This window comes from Helianthus annuus, chromosome 11 (genome assembly GCF_002127325.2).
Source record: "Helianthus annuus cultivar XRQ/B chromosome 11, HanXRQr2.0-SUNRISE, whole genome shotgun sequence".
NCBI lineage: Eukaryota > Viridiplantae > Streptophyta > Magnoliopsida > Asterales > Asteraceae > Helianthus > Helianthus annuus.
The window spans coordinates 116,041,838-116,068,978 of record NC_035443.2 but is presented as its reverse complement, the minus strand read 5'-3'; the positions used below and the strand labels follow the sequence as shown (position 1 = coordinate 116,068,978).

Sequence of the window (27,141 nt, the reverse complement as noted above, 5' to 3'; positions counted from 1 at the left end):
CGAGAGAACCATCGAAATAATTTAATATGAGAGTAATCACACACCTCTCTGATTATCCGTGTATACAAAATTCCCCAACAGAAATACGGGTGTTTTTCGAAAATTATCTATATATTAATTAGAAAAAAGGAGTGTAAGTAAAAATTATTGTTTCTTCTTTTACTACTATGTATGCATAGGGTACTTTTTTTTTCAAGCTTGATCACTTAAATCTTAGTAACACATTTTAACCAATAAAATTTCTTCTATTTTTAAGGTTTTCGAGTGAAAAAACACATCGTCATTATTTTGGGCATGTCACCTTATCTTTCTTTTTCATTTTTTATACCGAGTACCGGTACCATATCAATACCGTAATATACCGAAGTAAAACTGATACCGAATGAATTTCCACTGTAACGCAAAGATTAATTTTACTAGTTTGTTTTTAGAAGGGGCTTAAATAAAATAACTTAAACAGCAAAGTCTTCCCCTCCTGTGTGCTGTTAGAATTAGAAGAAAGACAGCCTTTATTCTTTGTTTTCACTTATATAATAATTAAAAAATATAGCAACAGATGGATATTTGGTAAGAAAAAACGTGGGTGGCGGTTGCGATGGCGCTGGCCCGCGTAGAGCCGTATTCCCAACACGCTCCCCATCCACACCACTTCATTTATATATACACACACAAACATCATTTTATGCAACAATTCATCAACACCAATCTTAAAAGAACCTGCTTTCATCAATATGCAGATTACTAAAACAAGATCAAGATCCCAAGTAGTGAGCCGAAGGGCTTGGCAGATACTCCGGTTAGCATTGTTATGGGCTAGAAAAGGTGGAGTCTTTGTGGTGAAGAAAAGGCTCATGCATGATTTGTCTCATTTTGTCAAGAGCCATGGTCAATCTAAAAAAGGCAATGGTGCACTCCAATATGGTGACAGGCAGCTATCATTTGATGCAACTCCTATCATCCATGTTAGGATGCACCGCCCCAACTCCATGCGCTTCCGCTTGCCTCACATCCCCTGCATTAACCCGCACGTTGATTGTTCGGATATGTTTGAGTTTGATGATGATAGTGTCCGGTACTCATGTTGTGAAGCCAGAAAGAGTTTCTTGATTGGTAATGGTGAAGACTACAATGAAGAAGATGATGATGAATATGACCAAATGTGTGAAGAACAAGAAATGGGAATTGATGTCAAGGCTGAGGAGTTTATAGCCAACTTCTATGAGCAGCTTAAGCTTCAAAGGCAACTCAACACAAGAAGAATCCACTAATATCATAAAATCCTTGAAGGCCGTCTGGCTAGAACAAGTTGCGATCACCAGCTGGTTAGCAGGGTATTGACACGACCAGTTTTACAAACCGCCTAATAGCATTTCCAGTTTCACCTTCACAATTTTCGCACTTTGTTCTGTCTCACTTGAATTCTTTTATTTTTTTGTATTTACTTTTAATTTTTTTTCGCAAGAGGCGTTTGGGATTGATGTAAATAGCATACGGCTTCAACCCAGATTTTTTTTGTATTGAGCTAGTTCTGGTTACACTTTGCTTTAAGATCCGAGTTTAAGAAGTAAAATTAAAGCCATTGTCGATTCCAAGAAACAACAAACCAAGTTCATTTCAAATTGACTAAAAATAGAATTGTGTATGATGTTATAAAAGCTGAATTTGGTAATAAGTGAACAATTTGGGTTGAAAAGAAGGTAAATTTATAATATTACTGTCAAACTCAAATCACACACATTCATGCATAGAAAACCTTTAACCCCAAAATAATTACACAAGGTAAATTTGAACTCTTTGCCTACGCATTAACGCCAAACAACCCACCTAAGGACTCATGCCACAATGGGTGGTGCTTGGTCTTCCCATTCACCCCTACCACATAAACATTACGGACCTCCCATTGCGGATGAGAAAGTGAACCCGCCTGGTGACGAGTTTCAAATGGTTTAATTTAGATTTCTACATAAGTTTTTGTTTTCCTGCTTTAAAATGCGTACACTTATTTAGCATTATTCGCTAACGTATCAGTAAACTCTAGATGTTGTAAACAAACTATACTATCTCGTTCTTGTTCTGTCTGAAAATATATTTCCACTCCATGTTATTCTCCAATTTAAAGATTAAAGACATTATTATATTTTTCAACTTTCAGTGTTTCAAAACAAAAAAAAAAAAAAAAAAAAAAAAAAAAAAACCTTCACCAAAGGTAACCAACAGACAAGCTGATTCAAGTTCGAACTGCACACATTGTTGCATATCTCCACACTTCCATATCGATTGTATCTCTGCAGGTTCCTCTTCCCACACCAAAAATTAAAAAAAAAAAAAAAAAAAAAAAAAAAATCCATCAACCGCAAAATCTTCTTTCCCTGATGTCTACAAAATACATACACATAAAATTTATTTGCACGGTGACAATTTAGGAATGTTAGATGGGTCATGCTCGTGGGTTGGTCGGTCGAACCCAAACCCTATATAAAATTACAAGTTAATATATTTAAAGTTTGACATTAAGCCGCCAAGTCAATATGAACATGATCCCATTCAGCTAAATGTGTTCATGGGGTTCAACCAGAAATTTACTCTAACCCATCTAAATAAAAGCCAAACCCGTGAATTCCGTGTTAAATTTACGCTGTGTCATGAATTCACACCACTAGGTGTCATAGGGACAGACAATTAACAACAGTTACTGGTGTTATAACTTTAGTACCTGACATTAAAAGAGTTTGATATAATTAAATTGATCCATTCTGATGTGTCTTCACATATGCTTCCAACTTCCCGGTTGCTGCTAATATAAGACCTGCAGTCGAATATCGTTTCAGTTTCAGACACAAAACACTTCATAGAAATCGAGTCTGTGCCAACGTCCATCTTTTTAACGAAACAATAATAACAAGACTTTAAAAAGGGATGCAACAGAGAAATACAAAATACCCATGTGAAAACAGAAAAAATCGCTTTACCTAGAAACAGAGCCGAAGGCTTTCCAGGCCGTGATTTATACTCAGGATGGAACTGTACCCCGACATAGAATGGATGGCTTTGAAGTTCTAAAATCTGCATGAATACGAAGATAAAATTAACAACAGTCTGGTGATAACAATATATGGTAATAGTAATAGTAATATATATTACGATTTAATTTTTTTCACTCTCAAAAACTATAAAGGATGGTAAAGATAGAGCGTCTTATCATAGAACAAACCTCCATCCGTTGACCAGTTTCGTCCTTCCCCACGAATCTTAAGCCGGTTTTTTCCAAGTCTCCAACAACCTCCGGATTCACCTTCATGACATTAAACAACTCAATAGCTAATCAGTTAATGTGGTAAAAATCGGATATAGGTCAAGGACCAATATTTGAGATATCGATAACTACGGTGGGATATCGATAATTTTAATATCATGCTAAAGTTATATATATTGCAATTTAGCACTAACAATTCAGTATACCCTACTACCATTAACAAATTAACCTTTTTCAACTAGCCAAACACTAACAATTAAAACACTAAATTTAACAATAACAATTAAGACTTAAAACACTAATAGCAACAATAAGAAGAAAGACGAATGGTAGAACTAAGAAGGTACTTATATCGGGAAAATCGGTGATATATCGGTCAATATCGCCGATAATATCGGTACCGATATTCTGACCAATATTTTGCACCGATATCTCACCAGGGGACCAATAACCGACAGATTGGTGAAATATCGGCAATATTAACTGCATAGCTCAATAGAACATGTGACTATAAAATAATCAACCGCAATACCATATTCCTTTATAATAACTAACCTCGTAACGATGTCGATGTCGCTCATCAACATACTCTGGATTGTGACACCTGACAAAAAATGAACATGATAAGGGCTTCATGGTGTTCTATGTATTAATGAATTTAAGTAGTTACGTTTAGAATTTCATACAATTTAGCAGTGATACAATCAGATGTCTGCAATAAGGTTCTTCGAGAGCCAAGTCTCATTGTGCTTCCCATGTGTGTTCTTGAACCCTGAATGTAAATGCAGTAATGCACAAGAAAAAAAAATTGATAATATCCTATTTACATCTCAAAATAACGGTTTGTGAAAATATATGAAAGCAGAAATACCTCTGGCATGAATATTACAACGGGATTGGGTGCATGCTCATCAAATTCAGTACTATTTGCCCCTTTCCAGCCCAAGATCTAGATAAAATGGTTAAAATATAATTATTATACAAACTGATGTACACACACATACATACATATATATATATATATATAGGACAAAGATCCGTTAGGAACCACCCTTTATTGCGAGAACCGCGAGAACCGATGTGAACACAACCAAAAATGCCTAAAAATAGCTAAAAAACACACAAATTTTTTTTTTTAATATTTTTTATATAAAAATCGCTACTTTTAGTAGCCAAAAAACAAAAAAAAAAATTGTTTTTTTAATTTTTTTTTTTTGGCTACCAAAAGAATAGCGATTTTAACATAAAAAATATTAGAGTAAATTGCCATTTTAGTCCCTGTGGTTTGGGCCATTTTGCCAGTTTAGTCCAAAGGTTTCATTTTTAACCTATGCAGTTAATCTCGGCGATATCTCGGTGATATCTCGGCGATATCTCGGTTATCGGCCCCTCACCAAAATATCGGTCAACGATAATATCGGTGGTCAACGCCGAAATATCGGCCGATATCTTGCAAAACCGTATCGGTTGTCTCGGCGATATCTCGGCTGGGCCAATTTTGTATAAAAATTCTGGATTTCAGCAAAAAAAGGGCCAATTTTGTATAAAAATTATGTATTTCAGCAAAAAAAAACGAAGTTAAATAAGGTGTAAAAACTGCCTCAAGCGGGACCCGGGGTTTCGGAGCTGGCATTCGTGTCCGCATGATGCGCGGGCACGCACGAGTTCAACCAAATTTCCAGCTCAGAAACCCATTTTTTTGCAACCCCCCCCCCCCCCTGCGCGCGCGAGTAGGACTTGTGGTAAAACGTCATAAAGCTACAATGGAGTAGTAAATGCTTTACCTTATAAACACCCACTCACTTTGTTCCCACACCAATGTGGGACAAAGTATTTACCACCTTTTGAGACTTTCATTCCCACACCTAGACTTTCTACCACCTCTTGTATATATATAAATACATATATTTATGCATGATATTAGACGTCTAGTATATATATAGGCTCTAGATATGAATATAAATATAAATATATATTTATGCATGATATTAGAAATTACCGATATCTCACCGATATCTCACCGCGATAAACGATATCTCATATATCGGTCCTTGACCGATAACCGATATTTTTCCGCATTAACTGCATAGTTTTTAACATCTGGATCCAAAAAGATTTCATCGTTGCCATTTTGGTCCATCTAACTTAACTTCATCCATATCTGTTAAAGCTGCCAAGGGCATTTTTGTCATTTCATTTTGGTCCAACTGACTTAACTCCATCCATATCTAACAAAAATGCCCTTGGCAGCTTTAACAGATATGGATGGAGTTAAGTCAGTTGGACCAAAATGGCAACGATGAAACCTTTTTGGATCCAGATGTTAAAAATGAAACCTTTGGACTAAACTGGCAAAATGGCCCAAACCACAGGGACTAAAATGGCAATTAACTCAAAATATTAAAAAAAAAAAAAAAACAACTTACAGATCGAGAAATCTCAATAACAGATATCTGCATGCCTAGACAAATGCCAAGATATGGAACTTTATTCTCTCGGGCATACTTAGCAGCTAGTATCATTCCCTTCACACCGCGATCTCCAAATCCCCCGGGAACCAAAACACATGCTGAATTCTGAACATAATATATTTAGATTCACAAAAGAAGTCAATAGAGTATACTGCGATAAATAAACGCAGTTATATGAAGTTGGGCACAGTAAAACAATAAAAGACAGACAAATCCATGATGAATGTTCATGACGGGGAGTGGATTGATGTACGAAGCTTACCCTTAGAGTCTCCCAGGCCTTTGTATGAGCTTCTGGTGTCTGCAAAAGAATAATTAGTTAAAATGTTAATACATGAATTAATATGGTTTAAGTAATAGGCAGCTCCATACCAATTTGGCACTTTCATCTTCAAGATCAGAGGCTGCGATCCATTCGATGGAGGGTTTGAATGACAATGAAGTGCAGGCATGAAGAAGGGACTGCATTCAAAATTCAGTATGAAGACCACGGTTAGAACACTATAAAGCACGGATCTACGTATCTTATTCAAAAACAAAACTTTTCATATCTGTTAGTTGCAGCAATGCATTATCATATGGTAATGATTACTAATGGGCAAAATAAAATATATTATTTTTTAGGGACGGGAATAATTGCCGATAGTGATATCATGTATTGAAGCAAAAACCTTGTATTCTATTCATATGAACAAGACTTAACAGTAAATCTAAGATTCAGCATTAGAAACATATATATATATATATATATATATATATATATATATATATATATAGAGGAAGGCTAACGTACATTACGGCTTAACGTACATCACGTACGACAGGTAATTACGCACGTTCATTTTAAAATCACGCACGTTATAACTCAAAAATCCAAAATCACGCATGTTGAAACACAATAATCACGCATATTGAAAACATTAATCACGCATGTTATATAACAAATCACGCACGTTGTTGTACGTGAAGTACGTTAAGCCGTAATGTACGATATACATTTTCTATATATATATATATAGGATTAGGTTCAAGAGTGAACACTAGTGTAGTTTGCGAACTGAGTGAACTAATCCTGGCCATACACGTGTGTAGATCAATGGCAGGATTTGTTCACTCAGTTCGCAAATACACTAGTGTTCACTCTAGAACCCCACCCTATATATATATATATATATATATATATATATAGGGGAAGGTTTAAATGAGAACGCTAAATATTGTGAGAACCGTGAGAACAAATGAAAAAACCGCAAGAACTTGGTCAAAAACAATTCAAATTCAAAAATTTTTTCTACACTTATCATTATTACTCGAATACAATGTTAGAAATTTAATTTACACGTTTAAATTTACATGAATTCGTAAATAAAGAAAATTTACACATGTGTAAGTTTGCCATTTACACTTGTGTAAAGCTGTTATATTTACACATGTGTAAAAAATCTAAAAAGAGTGATTTTGAAAGGAGAAATGAATTATTTAATGTTGTAAATTCTTTTTTTGATGTTGTATCTTAATTACAATGAGTTTTGTATTAAAAAAATTGGTTTTGATTGGTTTTTTCATTCGTTCTCACGGTTCTCGCAATATTTAGCGTTCTCAAGATAACCCTCCCCTATATATATATATATATATATATGTATATTACACATCTCAGTGAGAATTTTACAGAAAAATAAAATCAAATAAAGACACATCCTAAGGTCTATTAGCATTTCATTAAACACGTAATATAAAGTCTGAAAATGTGCATGGAGTTAAAATACACTAATAATTGTACCTTAACAACAGACAAGTAAGAATCAGTTAGGCCGACATATTTCCCCACCATTGCAATCTTGACCTGCATAGCATAATCTTTCTTCAGTCAATAAACAAAATGCTGTAAAGAGTAGAGAACATGTGGAGTTAAACGAACATACAGAATTCGTGAGGTTGTCAAAATTCTCCGCCCTAGCAGTCCACTCTTGTAAATTTGGAGGTGTAGCTACACTGAAACACAATATTATCAGATTTCCTGCAGCCCTTGTTCAAAATTCTAGGCGTACCATAACGATCAACACACTGACGATAGCAGGCCATAAATAATCAAAATTTATTCTTTTCATTCCCTTATGCAGTGAAGATAATGTACATATAAAAGCTCACCCGAGTAGTGCTAGCTGTTTCAGGATTGCCTCGTGAGCATTTTGGTTCTGGAAAAAGTCATTGAAAGCTTAGAGACGACGTGAAAGATGAGTCACGAAAGATCTCAAAGGGATACAAAAAAAATGTTGCAGTTTACATACCCGAAGTACAAGAGGGACGTGCCAAATGTTTGGAACATCATGTATATTGAGAATGTTAGCAACCTGTTAACAAATTTTTCAGGAAAGAAAACACAAAAAGCAAGTATAGTCAATACAGTCATACATAAGATTTATATAATGGCGTAAACATTAACTTACAGGTACTTGGCAAAATTGTGAGAGTTTCTGCTTCGTGTTTTCCAACAATGGCTGCAACGTAACCATAGCAGTTATTTAATACTTAAGAAAAACAAGAATGATATTTATAGAAGTTAAAAGTCGTCTTTAAATACAATTTATATCAACCAAAAGTGATACTCAATGGTGTTGGTAAAAAGTGAGTCAAAAGAACAGCATACCTGAGCAGACCGACATGCTAAAAAGTGAGGGGTCAGACCTAACGCTCGCAGTTCCCGGACACTGTGTTGTGTAGGTTTTGTTTTCTGAAATAACAAGCATCAACTTAAACCACAATGGGTAGCGCTTAATCATAAGAATATAACATTTTCTAATTTTCTCGATCATCGCAACTACGCTAAATCCAACTTGAAAGTTGGAAGCCGGTGCAGTTACGGTATTACCTGTTCCCCAACGACACCGAGCACAGGCACGAGGCTAACATGAATAAGGCAGAAATTATCTGGGCCTGTACGAAATAACATATAATTGTTCTTTAACAAACATGATTCTGTGCTATGATTAAAGCATATAAGAATCATGCTAGTAAATTTACCTTTTGAGAAATATAACTGCCGCAAAGCCTCTATGAAGGGCATAGACTCAATGTCACCTAAGAATGATAACAAATATATTAATTATTTAACAAGCACTAAACTATAAGAACGATGCAGAGGTTGTGTTTCGTAAAGTAGTACCAACTGTTCCTCCTAACTCTATGACACACACGTCTGCTGGGCCCGCTTTGCCATCCACGGGAATGGCAGAAACTGACTCGATCCAATCCTTAATAGCATCTGTTATGTGTGGGACTACCTAAAAGACGCTTGAGATACAGAGCATCAGTAAGTACCAACATGTTTCCCTTTATTGAAAAGATATAATTTAGTTTATGGACATATACTTGCCTGAACGGTTTTTCCAAGATAATCTCCTTTTCGTTCCTTCTCGAGAACAGACTGACAAAATGAGAACAAATCACTGATCAGTACCTTTGATAGATAAACACAATTAAAAAGTAAAAATAACCATGAAACATCAAATTTGGTACCTGGTAGATCTTTCCGGTTGTTATGTTGTTATCCCTCGTAAGTCTCACATCTAAGAACCGTTCATAGTTACCCAGATCTAGATCAACCTATCAAAGTTGTATAGAAAGATACATCATTCATAAACAATATTTCTAAAAGCTAGTCATGCCATGTATAAACTACTTATCCACAAGGTGAGCCACTATCATTTGTTGAAGCTTAAAGTGCAGTCAAAGATGTAAAACAAAAGCAACCATGGTTGCCAATAGCGAATAGTGGTGAATAGCGACAAACTACCTATATGCTATGTAGCGATAGCGGTCAATAGCGCCTGCTATTTCACGTTTAGCGATAAAGTAGAGAAACTGAAAAATACATGTTATCGAGCATTGGAGCGCTATATGCTATATAGTGCCATATGACCTATACGCTACGTAGCACGCTATAGGCTATAGCCGCTGTTGACAACTATGAAAGCAACAGACTGTAATATAGATGACGCGTTCTTTCATTATTCCCTTTGAGTTGGAACACTTGTATTTTATGGCTAACAACTTTACTCAGGTTTTGAACTTTTGATGTACAACTGCATATGAACGGAAGGCAATGACGGACAAAACAAATATTAACAGTGACACACCATTCTTTGAGTTATGTTTATCTGTTCTGTGTGTTGTGATTGTGTAATGATTTTAAAGGTGAGGAAATAGCACCTCGCCACCATCGTCAAGAACAAAAACCTCTCCATGCTCAAATGGAGACATAGTACCAGCATCTGTGTTCAAGTAAGGATCTGCAATCACCAAACACGAATCTTAGTTGCCCGTAAAGCCCCTTAATCTATACCTGAACCGGATGCACTACATGTCACAATTCTATCTTAACTTATTCTATTTCTTAACTTAAAAACATAATCTTATCTTATCTCAAAATATCCTTTCAAATTTCTTCAACCTTCATTACCAACTATTGATTATTTCCTTTATGTTTTCAAACCTAGAATGATGAATTCATATTCAAATACATAATTTCCACTTCATAACGGATCAATAACAACAGTGAAAACAAAAGTAACAATTGCAACATGCATGTAGTATCAGTATGTTGTAAAGGATCAAAGTTAGGGAGCTAATTGAGGTGAAAGAAAACGAAGGAAGGGTATTGCAAAAACAAACAAACAAACCAATCTTGATGGATGTGAGACGGAGGCCACATGCCTTAAGAACGACGCCAATGCTACTGGCGGTGACGCCCTTGCCGAGGCCGCTAACCACCCCACCGGTGATCAACACGTACTTCATAGTGTACGCCAATTGTTTGTTAAAATGTCTCACCGGACACTGGAGGTGTTAGTTGGGTTAAGCCCGTTTAAGAAGAGAAAATTGCAGTGAACGACTGAACCCTTGGATTTTAGCTCACTTATGACGACAGATCATATAAATATGACTACTTATGACGAGAGATGGGGAGAAGAAGATGAGGGTGGGTAATTTTTTTTGATTATTTTTAATAATAAGGGTAAGTAATTTTATATCTATTTAATATTTTTTTTTGAACGGCAAATTTGGATACTGGACCCGATCATATCCATCTCTACTAGGCAATAATGCCTATACACCAATTCAGGAGTAAACCCAATAAATCTAGGAAAAACCCCCTTTGTGGGAATCGAACCGATGACCTAATAGTCATAAGCCTTATCCCACCACCAAGATACCACTAGGCTATAATGTCATGGGTTATATCTATTTAATATTAAAAACTAACCTTTATTCGCGCCATGGACTATCCGGGACCAAAATTGCAAAAGTTGGGGACTATAGCCGTAATTTTAGAAAAGTTAGGTACTAAAGGTGAAAATTTGGCAAACCACAGGGACTCTCCGAGCATTTTTCTCTATTAAAAAATAATATATAAAAAAAGTTAATTGCCCGAATGGTCCCTGTGGTTTCACGTTTTTTCACGTTTAATCCCCACCTTTCGAAAATAGCAGGTATGCTCTCTATGGTTTGTCATTTTGTTACTCGGATAGTCCCCTGACATTTACTCAGGGGGACTATCCGAGTAACAAAATGCAAACCATAGGGAGCATACCTGCTATTTCCAAACTAACTGGCATCTACTCAGGGGACTATCCGAGTAACAAAATAACAAACCATAGGGAGCATCCCTGCTATTTTCAAAAAGTGAGGACAAAACGTGAAACCACATGGATCATCCGGACAATTAACTCTATAATAAATATAAACCTTTTATCTTAATATTTTTAAGCCCTATTTTTTTACTAAACCTCATTAAGTTTTTTTTTTTTTTTTTAAAAAAAAAAAAAACCAATAGGATCAAATAAAAGGAACTAGAAACAAAGTTTGAAACCTAATTGAGACGCATCACAACTTACTGAATCAATTATAAAAAGTGACACCGAATCAAATATAAAAAGTGATAATACTAAGGGTTTTGCAAAACAAACCAATTTTGATGGAGGTGACACGAAGGCCACAAGCCTTTAGAATGACGCCAATGCTACTGGCGCTAACGCCCTTGCCGAGACCGCTTACCACCCCTCCGGTCAACAAGATGTACTTCATTTTTCTTGAGTGTGTGCCAAGTGTTTGTGCAAATGCAAGACAAGTAAAAGATTGAGAAAAAAAACCAAAGTAGATTAGATGTTTTACATTATGTTGCTAACAATATAATATGATATGATATAATATGATTTAATACAATTAGATATAGTATAAAATGACGTAACACGATACGATAATATGATGCAATACGATATAATATAATATTAAATAATGTCATATGATACATGACGATATGTATTATATAATCTAATATGATCTAATCTAATTCTAATAAAGGATTACATATAATGTTACATGTCATTCTATCTTTTAACCTCACAATTTTACTTAAATTTTATTTCAAATATCTTTTTATCCTTATCTTTATTATTATTATATATTACAAATTCTCTCAATCTAATTAGTTTTAATATTATATATATCAGTTAATCTTTACCCTAAAAAATTAGTCAAATTTCTTAATATTATAAATAATTATTATAACAAAGATGTTATATAATTTAAAAATAATATTATAGTTTAATTTATAATATTGCACCTCCGCACAATTTATCACATGGAAAGTTTAAATGATATTATAATTTTATGAAACAAATGATATACCCATCAACAATACGCATATTTAACCGTGTAATAAGATTATATTATTATTACATTTATTAACGGTATTACATATTTTTTAATATTATAGTTTATATTTTCTCAATCCATGTGATAAAATTCATGAATTATGAATGTACAAGATTATAATATTATTACATATTTTAACCATGTGATAAGGATTATATAAAATTTTATGATTTACACTTTTTTTGATGTTCAATGCGTGTAATACACGGATTTATAACACCTATAAATTAAAATAACAGCCAGTCTTTTTTTTTTTTTTTTTTTGATATTCAACACGTATAATACAAGTGTTTGTAAGCTTGTATTATATAATAAGATCCGGTATAAAATATGATATATTACTATATATAGAAACGGGATCAGGAGAAAACGCTCAAAAGTGTGAGAACGGTGAGAACGCATTCTGGCCCAACACGTGTCTCGTGGCACTAAGAAGGGCGGAGGGGCTTTTTTGTCTTTTCATTCTTCTTTCATTTTCACAACGCGGTATAATATTTTATGGCGTCTAAGTTTTTTTTTTGGCGTTAATTGTATTTATTAAACTTTTTGGCGTTTAATTAATTGTTTTGTGTCACATATATAATTTTTTGGCGTTATATCGTTTTCTGGTTAATTTTTTTGGCGTTTGTGGCGTTTTGTATAATAATTCACTACGAGTAATTAATGTTTGCATTAGATTAAAATAAATCGAATTTTTCTTTTTGGCGTTTATTGAATTTTTTGGCGTTTTAATACCCTTTTACAAGGTGCTTTGCCAGCAGCTGTTCTCCCAATTTTCATTCTACTAGCGTTTTGGTGTTTGTAGTTTTTGGCGTTTTTATAACAACCCTCAAAATATTTTCAACACTCTAATATATTTTAAAGTGTCCCTATACGTCCTAAAATACACCCCGTATACAAAAACGGACCCCGAATACCTTTAATATTATAAAACTTAAATAAAAACTGGAAAATAAGGCGCTCGCGGGCCGCGTAGCCCTTGGCTACCTCCTACGCGAGGCGTGACGGCCTGGCCACCAGGCTTAACCCGGTGCCGCCACGTGTCGGACTCGTGTCGAAGCTACGTGTCAACTCAGCCAAGCTAGGGCCTACCCTAGCCACCCTCGCGGGCCGCGTAGCCTTCGTCTACTACCTACGCGGGGCGCGACGAAGATGAAATCTGGCCCTATAAATGAGATCGATCAGCTTTCACTTTCTGACGCTCACATCCTTCTTTCTCTCTCAATATTCTGCATAGCAAACATAATTTCCGGGCATAATACCCCCCTAAATAACGAAGTTCTGCCTCGTTGTAAGTATCATAACCCCGGTTAAGTATTAGATATGCTGCCCGATTGATCCAGGGTTCCGTAACAGCTGTCGAGGTTCTACCCGACGTAGTCGTTGGAATGCCGTCTCGGGGAGGGTATTACTAATGTAAATATTGGGTTATTATACTAACGCGTGTGCATTTGTGTATTTAATAGATAATCACCAGGAAACCCTAAAGGAAAACCTAAGACAGCAATGTGAGTACTTTTTGCAAACTGTTTTTACAAAACCTCACTTAACTAAATTACATTAAACAGTTATTGAGTATTTGTATTCTACAATTATCGTCGGTATGTTGGGGTTTTGTATACAAAATTTATTATTACCTTGCGAGGAGTAACATGACCACAAGTCGGGTTGACAGTACCGTGGGTGGTAATTAAAGTAGATGGAAACAAATGTAATTGCGCGACCGCCCTCAATACTGTACAATGGTTTTACTTAACTTGATTAAACTGAGATTTACTCACCAGTATTTCCCACTGACAAAATGTTTTTAAACGTGTTTCAGGTAACAAAATGTGAAAGCCAAATAGAAGTCAGCTGGACAGCACTGAAGGCTTGGAAAAGTGGCTATAAAGTTACCTAAAATAAAAAGATGTTTTTATTAAATAAAATAGGGGTTATCCCTATGAAAATTTGTGTACTTTAAACTTGGGATTTTTCCCATGTTTAATGTTATGAAAGTGTAGTATTTTACTCTGATAAAATATTTCCTAACTACGGTCCTGATGTAATTTCCGCTGCCAAAAAGGATAAAACACAGATACCACCAAAACTGGCCCCGGTCGCCCGTTCCCGGGTATTTAGGGGACGGGGGTTGCGACAGATTGTGGTATCAGAGCTAAGCCACTGATTCAGCCACAGAAGTGTTCTGCTGACACCAAAATGTATCTAATGTGTTAGGAAGTTAATTACGGAAATACGTGCATAATTGTATTTTATTGTTTTGTGTTATTTGACTATTTGTTAGTTTACAGTATGAGCGACCAAGGACCTTCCGACGCCTACCGTCAGTTGTCCAGCTCGCTTAGAAGCGAAGGCACCTCTTCATAACCTGCCCTCTCAGGGTATTCATCTGACAATAAAGATGGGATATTCGTGTTTAAGGCTCAGTCTGAAGAGCCATTCCCTCCTAAAAAGAGAGGATGGTTCAGTCGGGGAGCACATGAACGTAGGAAAAGAATGAAAAAGTTGCAACAACAGCGAGCCCTAGCAGCCGCTAAAAGAGAGACAGATGCCCACACCCAAGATATGCTCAATAGGAGTCTAGCAAACTTCCATATCCTAGCAACCACAGCTGCCGACCCTAACCTGGAGCAACTGATAGCACCCCAACCATTACCACTGTTTCCCACACAGCCAATGGAAATAGAAAACAACCCAGAAAACCAAATCCAAATGCATGATTTCAACCCAAAAGAGATACCTAGAATTCCAGCACCCAATCCCTTAGACCAAGACTATGACCCGTGGTTAGACGAACATAGGGATTACCAACAACGATACCCAATACCCGAAGATGAACCTATGCCGAATCTAGCAGCCTACCCAGGTTTAGACCCTCTAGATCCCTACTATGATAACGATGAATACATCAGAGAAATTCTAGAGAATCCTTACCCGTACCAAGAACCCATGCCGCAGTTCCCAAACCCAGTCCTAGCACCTGCACCCCCAATGAGTGCAGAAAATGTGCAAGAGCTCCGAACTTTCGGAGAGGAGATTTTAGAAAGTAGTGAAAGGATGAGGCAGGTCGGAGAGCGACTCGTCTGGAAGTATGACAAGCGCAATATGGAGTTCTGGATGAACCCATATCAGTGATGGTGGTGGTAGTAATAATATATATATATATATATATATGTATATGTTTGAAAAAGAAATCTAGATAATAACTACGTATGCCTACTAGTATTGTAATTTTAATTTTAGTTGTATTGTAAAATATATGGATGCATACTATATAAGAAAGAGTAAGTCGCAATGTTCGACGTTTTTGATCAATATGCGTGTTGTGTGATTGGTTGTATTACATATTATTTTGTGATATTAATAATATTGGCAAATGTTTAAAATTCAGATGGACAACGAAGTAAACCAGGAAAACCAGAATGATAATAATCAGAACGACAATAACCCGAATAATAATAATTCGAACAACGATAACAATGGAAATCAAGTGGATAACAGTGCCATCCAACACATAGCGGCACAAGGGATAATAGATGCAATGCCATATATTATCAAAACAGTTAGGGAAGCCGATAATAAAAGTAACAATGGTAGTAAGCGACCAACTGAACCTGAACACAGCGTAAACAATGGACCCATATGTCACACCCCAAAAACTTCGCAGCGGAATATTAAACGTAGTGGAGACGGAAGTTGGTGCCCATTTATATCTTGTCGAGCGATGCATTTTCTTGTTGGACATATTGGTTTATTTTGAACATAAGTTATTAAACATTACGTTTTAAGACACGACACCACCATGACATAGTTAAGTTGTCTTTTAATCCTTACAGATCTTATTACATTGTCCCATAATATTTAAAAGTCAGTCCAACATATTTAAGTGACAAAACATGCATCAACAACCACAAGATACGCCATAATTCCCGAAGCCAACTGAAGTACCTGTAGAACACGTTAAAAATCAAGTGTCAACACAAAGGAAGGTGAGTTCACGTATTCATTTACTACCAATTTTATTTCAAGGAAAACTTTCTGATTAGGTGTTTATTTGAAAACAATCCATGTAACTTTAGAAAGTCCATTTCATTTCCTTAATAAAATCCATGGGCCTTCCGTCGGTTCATTACTCTGACAATAGTAGAACTGCCCAGGTTTTGTATATTAAATTATAGTGTCAACTTTCAGACTCGTATGTTAGCTAGACGATATGAACTATAGATTAACCATGCAGAGATAATCAATGCTAGAAAATAAACAGAATCTTAATTCGTCGTTTGACATTGACACGGGGCGAACGGTCACGACGGGGTTGTCAACCCAATAGATCTACCAACAATTCCTCGCGTACCATACTTAACTGATTAAACGACATCATGGGCGCAAGGTTCTTTCTCGAAGAACAATATGATGTCTGCCTCACGTACAATATACATTTATATATTTATTATGATTTTTGCGACTTGAACGATTTTATTGGTGGCCAATATTGTGTAAATCCATTAACACTCCCGTTTATACGCAATATGTTTATGATTTGCGGGTCATAATATATATACACAAATGTTCACATAATTTAACAACGAAACACGCGAAATATTGTTAACTCATCCATTTTATCATTTTTATAGCAAATATACATAAAACATTTCATAAGTATCAAAGTTCATGCTCGACAAACAAGTTACACATTTAACGCGATTTTTACCGTTTCTACCGCAAAAAACGTACAAATATACATGCATAATCCAAATCTTTAAAATCATGTTAAAACATAACATATTTTCACATTCTCATGTTTAAACCACATAATACATTTTATCACATAAGGTTCACTCAAAATTTACCCATACTAGTGTTCATTGAAAAATGCGTATTTTAGTGATTCGGTAACGGTTTCGGGCGTCGAAAGTCACGTATGACCAACCAAACACCAAGTAAACTTAAAATTAGTTAAAATACTTATTTTTAAACTAAAAATATTAGTTTACTTACTGATCTAAATTAGTTTTATAAAAATCTGTTGGGATTGAACCCTAACAGAGGAACAGATAATGTAAAGCCAAAACCGGATCACATCAGTGGACTATCAATAAGCAGCAGTTTACTCTTTGCTTTCCCCTTGACAGTGGTATTCTAACAGCTGATGAGTCTTAAGTGTTGCTCACTACAACAACTGATGAACTAAACACTGATGATACTCTAAAAGACTGCTGAAGACAAACACTATTGTTCTATCTACTGCTGTTTTCTAAGTACTGCTGAAGACTCAAGGACTGCCCACTCAAAGACTGATCACCTTTGAAGAAAGCACTGAAGTTCAACATCAGTGCTCAGGCTACAACAGTGAAACGTGAAGCAGTAGTTATCTCAAGTTTGTATTATACTAATTATCAGATGTTGTATATCAGTAGTTTGTATAGAACAGTGTTTATTGGTTGTTAGGTCGTTAGATGTCACTTTCATGGTGACGTCAGCCAAGATGCTTCAGTGGTTTGGACTGCCTATAAATGTAACAGTACCCTGTACTGTTACATTTGATTGACTGAGTAGATTCTTCTTCTCCAGTCTAATCCTTTCATCTTGTGCAACCAACCTTGGGGTATCTGGCTGAGGGGGAGCTTAGTTTCTGTAAACATGCTGTAATCATTTGCTTTGTATTTTCAATCATTCAACTCAATGAAAAGCACTTGTTTATCAAACTATTTTCTTCCTTGATTGTGTTTATACAGTTTGTATCCATTTCCGCTGCACTTTACATTGTTACATATTCATTGATCTGTCAAGTTCATACAAACAAACACAATCATGAGAGCCTCAGATCCAAACAATTGGTATCAGAGCTTGGACAGTCAAATTCGATCTAACAATCAATTTGACATAACAGTTCAGCTCACAATTCATTGATACTAAGGTTGGTCGTATTTCAGTTGAAAAACAGAGTAACGAGAAATCATGTTCAAAATAATGACTCAAAAGCTCTGTAAAACAACCAAGATGTCATAAGATTCACAAATCTCATACAACTGGTGATGTCATGCACAAATCACTCATAGTTTCCAGATCTGGAAACTTATTTGAAAACTATGGTGTGTTCATCCTAATTCAAAATTGATTTCAACTGTTGTATGAACTTTGTGATGTTTTCATATTTTACACTAATGTATGCACCTCAGATCAGCAAAACCTATGTTCATGTAAACACTAGTGTTCTGCTGACATAGAAAGAGGAAAATACAGCTTTAGTCAAAATTTCTTATGTGCTCAAAGGCAAGTTGAGAATCCTCAAAAAGGACCAAAACAACTTTGTCAAAACACATTAAGAAAATAAGATGTCAAAACAGTCCAAATCATACGTAATGTGAGATCTGGTAATAAATTATACACAAATGAAGCTAGATCTCTCAAAACATTACCTCAAAATGATTCTGGACTAAACTTCTTCAAAACAACATTTCTCAAAGTGCGAATAGGAAGGGTAAAATGGGAAAAAGAAAATGAACAAATCTCAAAGTGTGATTATCTCAAAACTTTTGAAATCAAAAGGAAAGAGTATAAGCATAAAACACTGATGAGGTCAAAGTTAGGTTAGCAGTGGTCACCATGCAACTGTGTGCATTCATCAATATAGGAATTGTTCAGGTAACAATGGCATATCCAGTGATTGTTCTTAAAAGAAGAATTTACAATCAATTATCAAAAATTGACCCCAAACAATGGTCAAAATAACTTGAGAATGATATGATCATGAACTTATTTGATAAGCTGTCAGATCCTTTTGATAATGTTCAAAACTTCCTTTAATTTTTTTTAAAAAGGAGTTTTTCTCTAAAATAAAACCAGATATATATTACTTTTTATAAAATATATTCTGTACTTTTACTCATTTTTGATAGAAAAGTTCTTCTCTGGTCAGGATCTAATTTCCTTATTTCCTGTGAGAAATTGCTATCCTAAAATCTGATCAAAAGGAAATGACCCACATATCAAGGTCATGTTAAGCTCAAGTTTGGATTTCACAGATCATAAATTGATTGCAAATTGATTTAGACTACTGAGATACTCATGTTCTGGTTCAAGTAATTAGACACAAAATGAGCAGCTTAAGTAGAAATGTCTTAATCATCTGGGATGCTAAACCATTGTCTAAATAATGGACATTTGGCAAAACCTTGAACAAAATTTCTGTAGATAACTGCTGGCAATTTAATCTTGATAATTTACACATAAAATGTATTTTGTTAAGAATAGCATCTCAGGTGCTCAACAGATGTTAGATAAGATATTGTGCCTTCATAAAACAAAATCAATTCTACATCTGAACAAGCAGATGCTAACATTGTTTGTCAAAAAGTTAAAACACTGCTGCACTATCAGTTGTTGCAACAAAAGTCTTCATTTTATCTTCTACCACTGTTGTACCTAAAATGCTGTTGTGCCTCAACATCTGTTCTCTAAAGCCTGCCCACTGTTGAGAGTCAACCTCTGCTTCTCCAAAAACAGTGATGTTTAAAATCATTGTTCCATCCACTGATACATCCACTGTTTCATTTCATTACCGCTGTAACTACTGATGATTGTTCCATCAGTAGTTGTCAAAACAACTGTCCTCCATTAGTTACCATAACATCAGGGGTTGGCACGTGGTCAGTTTTTAGCCGTCAGATCATTATAACCGCTCCCACATCAGCATTCACCTTTTTCCTAAATAAAACCCTGCCCTAACACCAAAACAGGGTTTTACTGTCGAATTAAATTCCAAAGTTCTCTTCTCATAGCAGTTTCCCTCTCATAACTCCAAAAACCTTCTTCGATCTTCTTCATCAAAAATGACGAAACCAAAATCGAAAACAAAATCAAAACCATCATCTTCCTCCACAACAGCAGATGCCACTCAAATGGCCGCTGAAACCACGGAGATTCGCTACAAAGCTCCACACAACTATGTGGGTATACTCACAAAACCTACCGATAACCTCACTTTCGACTCCATCATTGACATCTTATCTGCGTCAAAGTACAAAACTTTGATAACAACAGATGCTCCCATTTACCTTGATACCCAGAGAGAGTTCTGGAAAAATGTCACCCTTGAAAAACACGGAGACATCATCACCGCCATCAACTCCTCGATACAGGGTAAGAAGGTTCAAATCTCTCCAAAATCCATTTCTGAAATCTTTAAACTCCATGATTTGAAAGGAAAAACCTCATTTACTAAAGACGAGTTGAAAAGGGATTTCATGAACAGGGGCTATGCAGAACAACCGAATAGGGATACTCTACAAAAGGGTTATTTCCCTTCTGCACCTAGATTTTTATTTCACACACTACTAATGTGTGTTTCTAATAAAACAACGTCTTTTAATGAAATACCAACAAAAATCCAATGCCTGGGGTATGCAATTTTAAACGATAAAAACTATAATTACTCCCAGGAAATATTTGATGATTTGGTAAAAAACGTTGATAATGAGGCATTTCTGATAATAAGGCATTTCTGCTATTTCCAAGATTTCTAAGGTACTATTTTGAACAAAAATTTGTTGAGAAAGATGCAGATTTACCCAAACAAGGTGTCTCTTTCAAAATAAATTGTTTAACAATTGAAACATTTTCAAGAATGATGGCACTAATAAAGTTAAAAGCAAAGGTGCCTGAGCCGGTTTTAGAAACTGTCACTGATCCTCAGGAAACCTCTGCTGAGCCCACTGCTCCAGGTGATCAAAGCAGCACACCCACTGTTTTGAAACCCACACCTGCCACCACTAAAAAGACCAAAAAGAAAATATCCAAAAAACCCACCAAACCCACACCAAAGGCAACTCTGGAAGATGAGATCCCAGAGTCAATGCCAGTGACAACACAAAAGTCACAAGTAACCACTGCTGCTACTTCCTCACAGCAGTTGGAAGAAAGATCTTAACCCCAGCCTAAAACTCCTCCTGCATCCTCACAAAAGGATCAGGTTGTAAGCACAGGGACACCACAATATGAAGCTCTGGACCCACTCGGATCCATCTTCCACAGTCCTGATCCCAAGGACATGTCTCTTTCAACACCCATACCCTCACCAATCATATTGCCACAATCAATAATACCCCTGTTGCATGCAGTTGTTATGGCACAGACACAAACCAGTTCCTCTCTATCACCCATTACTGAGAGTATACCTCCACAAGTGACTGGGTCTGATGCTCATACCTCTGCTATCCCAGCAACAGCTGAGTAGGTTACACCCCCTGAGTTACAAGTAACTCTCTGTGGTAGTTCAAGTGGAGCAGCAACTACAACTGGTGGATCAACAGATCTTCAGTTGGACAGTTGTTTCATCAATAAGACTCCCTTGAAAGCAATTTCTTCCATGGCAACATCGGTAACCACCGGTGAGTTGCTTTAACCACCGGTACCATCAAAGGTGTATCGAGTGCCGAAGAAAGAAGTCCCCAGTACCAAGAAAAAGGGGCATCAATGGATGATTTTTGGGACTCAGTTCCTAAGTCACACATTGGTACAACCACCACTGGTGGGGATTCAGATGATCCTACTCACGTAGGTGATGATTCAAATTATCAGGAATTGACGAAAAGAGTTGAAAAACTTGAAGATTCAGTTGCTGAAATTAAAGATATGGTGCAAGAGATTCTAAAAGCTCAGAAAGCACAAGCTACAGCTGTTCCTGCTCAAGCACCTGCACAACATGCATTTGCTGCAAATGAGCTTTGGAATATCTTTCAACCCATGCTTGAAAAACAACAACATATGGCTGATCAAAAGCATGCAATTCAAGTACACATGCTGACCAACATGGTGGAATCCAGGTTTAAAGACACTCAAGCAGATATCAAGGCTATAAAGGCCAGCATCCAAAAGACTGCTCATAATGAAAAAGTTCCATCTACCATCCTCTTCATGAATACACCCCTTGAAGATAATGCCAAAAAGGGGGAGAAAATCAAGTTGAGAAAGAAAGGAATAGAAGATGGGTTGTATATTGAACCAGGAGAATCCAAAACCTCAAAAACTTCAACTCAAACAGCTGATACATCAGTAGTTACAAAAACTGCTGACAGTAGCCAAACAGCTGCCATGACATCAACACACACACATTCAACACACACCACTCTATCACATACCATCACAACCACTGTTCCACCACCATTTGTGTCTACAACACAAAAACCACCACTACCATCACAAACAGCCAAACCATCATCACCCCCTGCCAAAAAGCAGAAGACAACAGATGTTATAACATCTGTTGTAATGACAACAGTGGTTGAAACACCAGTTGATTCAACTACTGTTAGTCAACCACCGATCACCACTCAAACAACTGCCATTATAACCCCTGCTCAAAAGCAGAAGACATCTGCTGATACATCAGCAGTTGTAATGACATCAGCAGTTGAGACACCAGTTGTTTCAACAGTTGTTAGTCAGCCATCCACCACTGCTCTCACTTTTCCTTTATCACAACCAAAGCTCCTCAGTAGAAAAAGAAAGCCAATCACTGCCAATGAAGGGATACATGATCCAAATGCTGCAAAGTATCCACTGGAACTTAAAGCCATTAAAAATGAGATGAGGCAATTTTATACAGAAGAAGATTCTTCAAAAAGAAAATTCTCCTCACTCATAGGCTACATGGCACCAGAAGATATGAATGATTATCTCAAAATAAAGGCAAAGCAAGCTAAAGTAAAAGCTAAGGTTGACAGTGAAAATGAAAGTCTAAGCGAAGAAGGCATTGCTAAAAGACTAGAGTTCTATCTTTCAAAGGTAAAGCAGATAGAAGAATTTGCACAAGAGTTAAACAAAGAAAAGGCTGATCAAAAGAAGAAGTTAAGAGAACAACTTCTAGCCTTCATCATGAATGAGAAATTCTATCATGCTGAAGAACAACAGTTTAAAGAATGGCCATTAGTAGCTTTAAAGCATGAGGCAGAAAGGATTCAAAGAATCAAGAATGATCCTTCAAAAAGGAAGAATGCTCCAAACTGGAGCAAATACAAAAAGCTCATTGCTGACCTCACTGCTGAATACAAAGGAAAGAAAAAGGAGCTGGTGGATGCTAAGATGGACACTGCTGAAGCCATATCAAAATGGTCTAGGCAGCAGACTGATGAAGCCTATGAGAGGCTAAAGAAAAGGAAGAAAACTGTTTCAGATGCTTCAAAGAAAAGAGAACAAATGATGAAGCTTGAACAGAAAATTGAAAACCTCAAAACAATGTTAAAATCAACAGACAATCCTACTCTTGTGTCAAACCAAGATAAAGGTAAACAGCTGACTGAAGAAGAGGTCAAAGAAAAAGAAGCAGAGTATCTCAAGGACACCATCTTAAAATTGGGTCTGAAAGAAGACAGCTCATCAAAGCTTCAAAACCTTCTTAAGAAGGTACTAAACAAACCTGCATCTCCAAACAATGCAGAAGACAAGACAGAAATTGAAAGACAAGAACTTATTGAACAAGAAACTGCAGAAGACATAGCTGCAGCAGACAAAGTCATTGAAGAAGCTTTCAAAAGAATGTCTGAAAGTCTGCATGTGTTTTCAAGGCCATCTTCCCTCAACTCATCAAAGAATAATAATCTCCCAAGAAACCCTTTTGGTTTAAAAATACTAAAGTGGATATCTGATCAAAAGACCCATGTATTGACCCTGGTCAGAGCCAATGGCGAAGTGAAGTACATATCAAGGAAAGAAGCACTAGGCCTAAGTGTTGAAGATTTGCTGGATCTCCTTGAACTTTCACTGTGTAGGGATGAGGATGACCAGAGTGCAAAGGAATTTGAAGCTGAATTTAAGAATCATGCAAAGGCACTCTTGATGAGTAATAAAGGTCCTGAATAATGAAGGGTTTTGGCATTATCTGTTCCAGGGGGAGATTGTTGGGATTGAACCCTAACAGAGGAACAGATAATGTAAAGCCAAAACCGGATCACATCAGTGGACTATTAATAAGCAGCAGTTTACTCTTTGCTTTCCCCTTGACAGTGGTATTCTAACAGCTGATGAATCTTAAGTGCTGCTCACTACAACAACTGATGAACTAAACACTGATGATACTCTAAAAGACTGCTGAAGACAAACACTGTTGTTCTATCTACTGCTGTTTTCTAAGTACTGCTGAAGACTCAAGCACTGCCCACTCAAAGACTGATCACCTTTGAAGAAAGCACTAAAGTTCAACATCAGTGCTCAGGCTACAACAGTGGAACGTGAAGCAGTAGTTATCTCAAGTTTGTATTATACTGATTATCAAATGTTGTATATCAGTAGTTTGTATAGAACAGTGTTTATTGGTTGTTAGGTCGTTAGATGTCACTTTCATGGTGACGTCAGCCAAGATGCTTCAGTGGTTTGGACTGCCTATAAATGTAACAGTACCCTGTACTGTTACATTTGATTGACTGAGTAGATTCTTCTTCTCCAGTCTAATCCTTTCATCTTGTGCAACCAACCTTGGGGTATCTGGCTGAGGGGGAGCTTAGTTTCTGTAAACATGCTGTAATCATTTGCTTTGTATTTTCAATCATTCAACTCAATGAAAAACACTTGTTTATCAAACTATTTTCTTCCTTGATTGTGTTTATACAGTTTGTATCCATTTCCACTGCACTTTACATTGTTACATATTCATTGATCTGTCAAGTTCATACAAACAAACACAATCATGAGAGCCTCAGATCCTAACAAAATCACTTGAAAAGCCGATTTTTGACCGTTTTAACGCATAGTTTTGCGTTAAACGTTATTATAACCATCCCAACTCAAAACGACTTGATATTTTAACACAACACATGTTATTTACTGATTAAAATCGTGGTTATAATCAGATTAGTGCAGTTTTTTGTGTAAGTCACATAAATCATGCGATTTCACGTATTTTACAACTTTTAATGCACCAAGTACAACATGCAAAGCTAGCAAACATTATGACAAGATCATATATCACTAAATACTTCAAAATAACTTTGTTTTAGTGTTTATAATCTGATTAAATCTGATTTTTACTAAATCATACTCAAATCACCTTTTTATAATCATAAATCATCATGCATATTCAAGTAAATGTACCTAATGCATTCATACAACAACATCATTGATGTGCACAAAATGCAACATATAAATTACATCAATTGTGGCATAAAACTAACCCTTTTTTACTACTAATATTGGAAAAAGTGTGTTTTTGTCTTCCTTTTGTATTTTCAGGATTAAATGAGCTCAAATGAACAAAAGAAGCAAAAAGGCAGCTAAATCTAACATAAATACAAGAAAAGGAACAAATGTGGCATGCCCGATCCCCTACATCATCTTCCCAAGCAAAAACAAGAGAACAGAAGGCTGAACACGCCCCATGCTCAGTAAGCACGAGGGCGTGCCTAAGTGTCTGCAGAAAAGACAAAGTTGTAGAAGCTTCTATCACCCACCACGGGGGCGTGCCCAGCGGACACGGGGCCGTGGTCAACTCTAAGATTCACAGAATCTGGGGAAATCTTGATAGTACAGATACGCTTCTGCACACTGGGTCGTGCCCAGCGGACACGGGGGCGTGGTCAACTAATGCAGACAAACTCCATTTAATGAAGAAAGAGAATGAGGATGGACACGGGGCCGTGCCCAATGGACACGGGGCCGTGCCCGAGCTGCTGTTCAGGCTATAAATAGGGGTGCTTGGCTCATTTGCAAACCATCCCTTGGCACACCACCTCTCTCACACTTCACCCACACTCCACCACCACCACAACACCATCATCCACCACCATCACCCATCATCCATCATAGAGTGTGTGAGTCGTCTCGGGATCCAAGATTGATCGTAAGAGTTCTTGAAAATCAAAGGCCATATTTGCCTAAGTCTCTTACATCACTTGGTGAAGACAAGTGTCTAGTGTAATACTTTTTATTTTTAATATTTTCGCACTTTTTATTTGGTTATGTATTAATGACTTTAATAAATAGTTTCTTATGTTGAAGGTGATTCTTCTTTATCGTTTGTCCGTGGTGTCTTGGCATTATTTTACTGTCTATATAAAATAAAAGATTTTCACCATTCATATCTCCACGGTCTATATGGAGATATGTTGGCTACCTGGTCGAGGGTTAAGGGAACGGTTTGGTAAGAGTCTTGCCTTGTTCAGTGTATAGATCCTACAAGGACCTGGGTCAAATTTAGTAGGACCTCCTTCAATACCCACCGGTATTGGATGGTGGGGGTCCAAACTCTTTGATCCCCTCATATGTAAGCTACTACTAAAACTTTAACCCGGCTACTTAGGACTGTATCCCTACTGACTCAGACTACTTAGCCGAGGGTAAGGTCACCTTCAAAAGAGGGGCCTACCACATTATGCATTAATAACTTAATTAATTATCTTTCAATAATCCGACCCTTTAGGATTGTATCCTTGCTAACTCAAACTACTGGGTTGAGGGTAACGTCACCTTCAAAAGAGGGGCCTACTACAATAACTAAGAAAATCTCTTAAAAAGTGCAAAAGTGCGGAAATAATCAAAGGTTATACTACACACGAGTCGGATCCAAGTGATTCATCTTGTCTATCTGTTTTTACTTTTATTTTATTTTTCAGCATTTTAGTTAGTTTCATTTCTCTAGTTTAAAAACATTTTTCTAACTTTTGATTTGATTAGACGTTGAGGATAAACCGGTACTAAAAGCTCTGGTGTCCT

General features: G+C 36.4%; 2 protein-coding genes across 4 annotated transcripts; one reads left to right on the top strand and one right to left on the bottom strand.

Annotated features, from left to right (window-relative positions):
* Positions 1-678: 678 nt before the first annotated feature.
* Positions 679-1,484, top strand: LOC110938666. Its single transcript, XM_022180842.2, has one exon. The coding sequence runs from the start codon at positions 732-734 to the stop codon at positions 1,266-1,268; it is 537 nt and encodes a 178-aa protein (XP_022036534.1). The 5' UTR covers positions 679-731; the 3' UTR covers positions 1,269-1,484.
* Positions 1,485-2,112: 628 nt separating this feature from the next.
* On the bottom strand, positions 2,113-10,653 carry LOC110940232 (CTP synthase). 3 transcript variants are annotated; one of them, XM_022181788.2, is made up of 23 exons: positions 10,404-10,649; positions 9,934-10,013; positions 9,241-9,327; positions 9,098-9,148; positions 8,888-9,005; positions 8,746-8,802; positions 8,594-8,658; positions 8,372-8,455; positions 8,172-8,222; positions 8,013-8,075; positions 7,873-7,919; positions 7,647-7,716; positions 7,505-7,567; positions 6,097-6,186; positions 5,987-6,025; positions 5,680-5,829; positions 4,125-4,202; positions 3,940-4,025; positions 3,809-3,857; positions 3,212-3,292; positions 2,970-3,063; positions 2,714-2,806; positions 2,113-2,376 (listed from the first exon to the last, which is right to left on the bottom strand). In XM_022181788.2, the coding sequence occupies exons 1-22, from the start codon at positions 10,519-10,521 to the stop codon at positions 2,739-2,741; spliced, it is 1,689 nt and encodes a 562-aa protein (XP_022037480.1). In that variant the 5' UTR covers positions 10,522-10,649; the 3' UTR covers positions 2,113-2,376; positions 2,714-2,738. The 3 variants fall into 3 exon arrangements, with proteins under 3 accessions (XP_022037480.1, XP_035835284.1, XP_035835286.1); XM_035979391.1 differs by having other exon boundaries at positions 10,438-10,611; XM_035979393.1 differs by lacking the exon at positions 5,680-5,829 and having other exon boundaries at positions 10,404-10,653.
* Between the last annotated feature and the right edge of the window lie 16,488 nt (positions 10,654-27,141).

Coding starts and splice junctions, on each gene's coding strand:
- LOC110938666 (XM_022180842.2), top strand. CDS start 732: ATGCAGATTACTAAAACAAGATCAAGATCCCAAGTAGTGAGCCGAAGG.
- LOC110940232 (XM_022181788.2), bottom strand. CDS start 10,521: ATGAAGTACGTGTTGATCACCGGTGGGGTGGTTAGCGGCCTCGGCAAG. Junction 10,014..10,403: donor TCTCACATCCATCAAGATTG/GTTTGTTTGTTT, acceptor TGGTGATTGCAG/ATCCTTACTTGAACACAGAT. Junction 9,328..9,933: donor TTCTTGACGATGGTGGCGAG/GTGCTATTTCCT, acceptor CAACTTTGATAG/GTTGATCTAGATCTGGGTAA.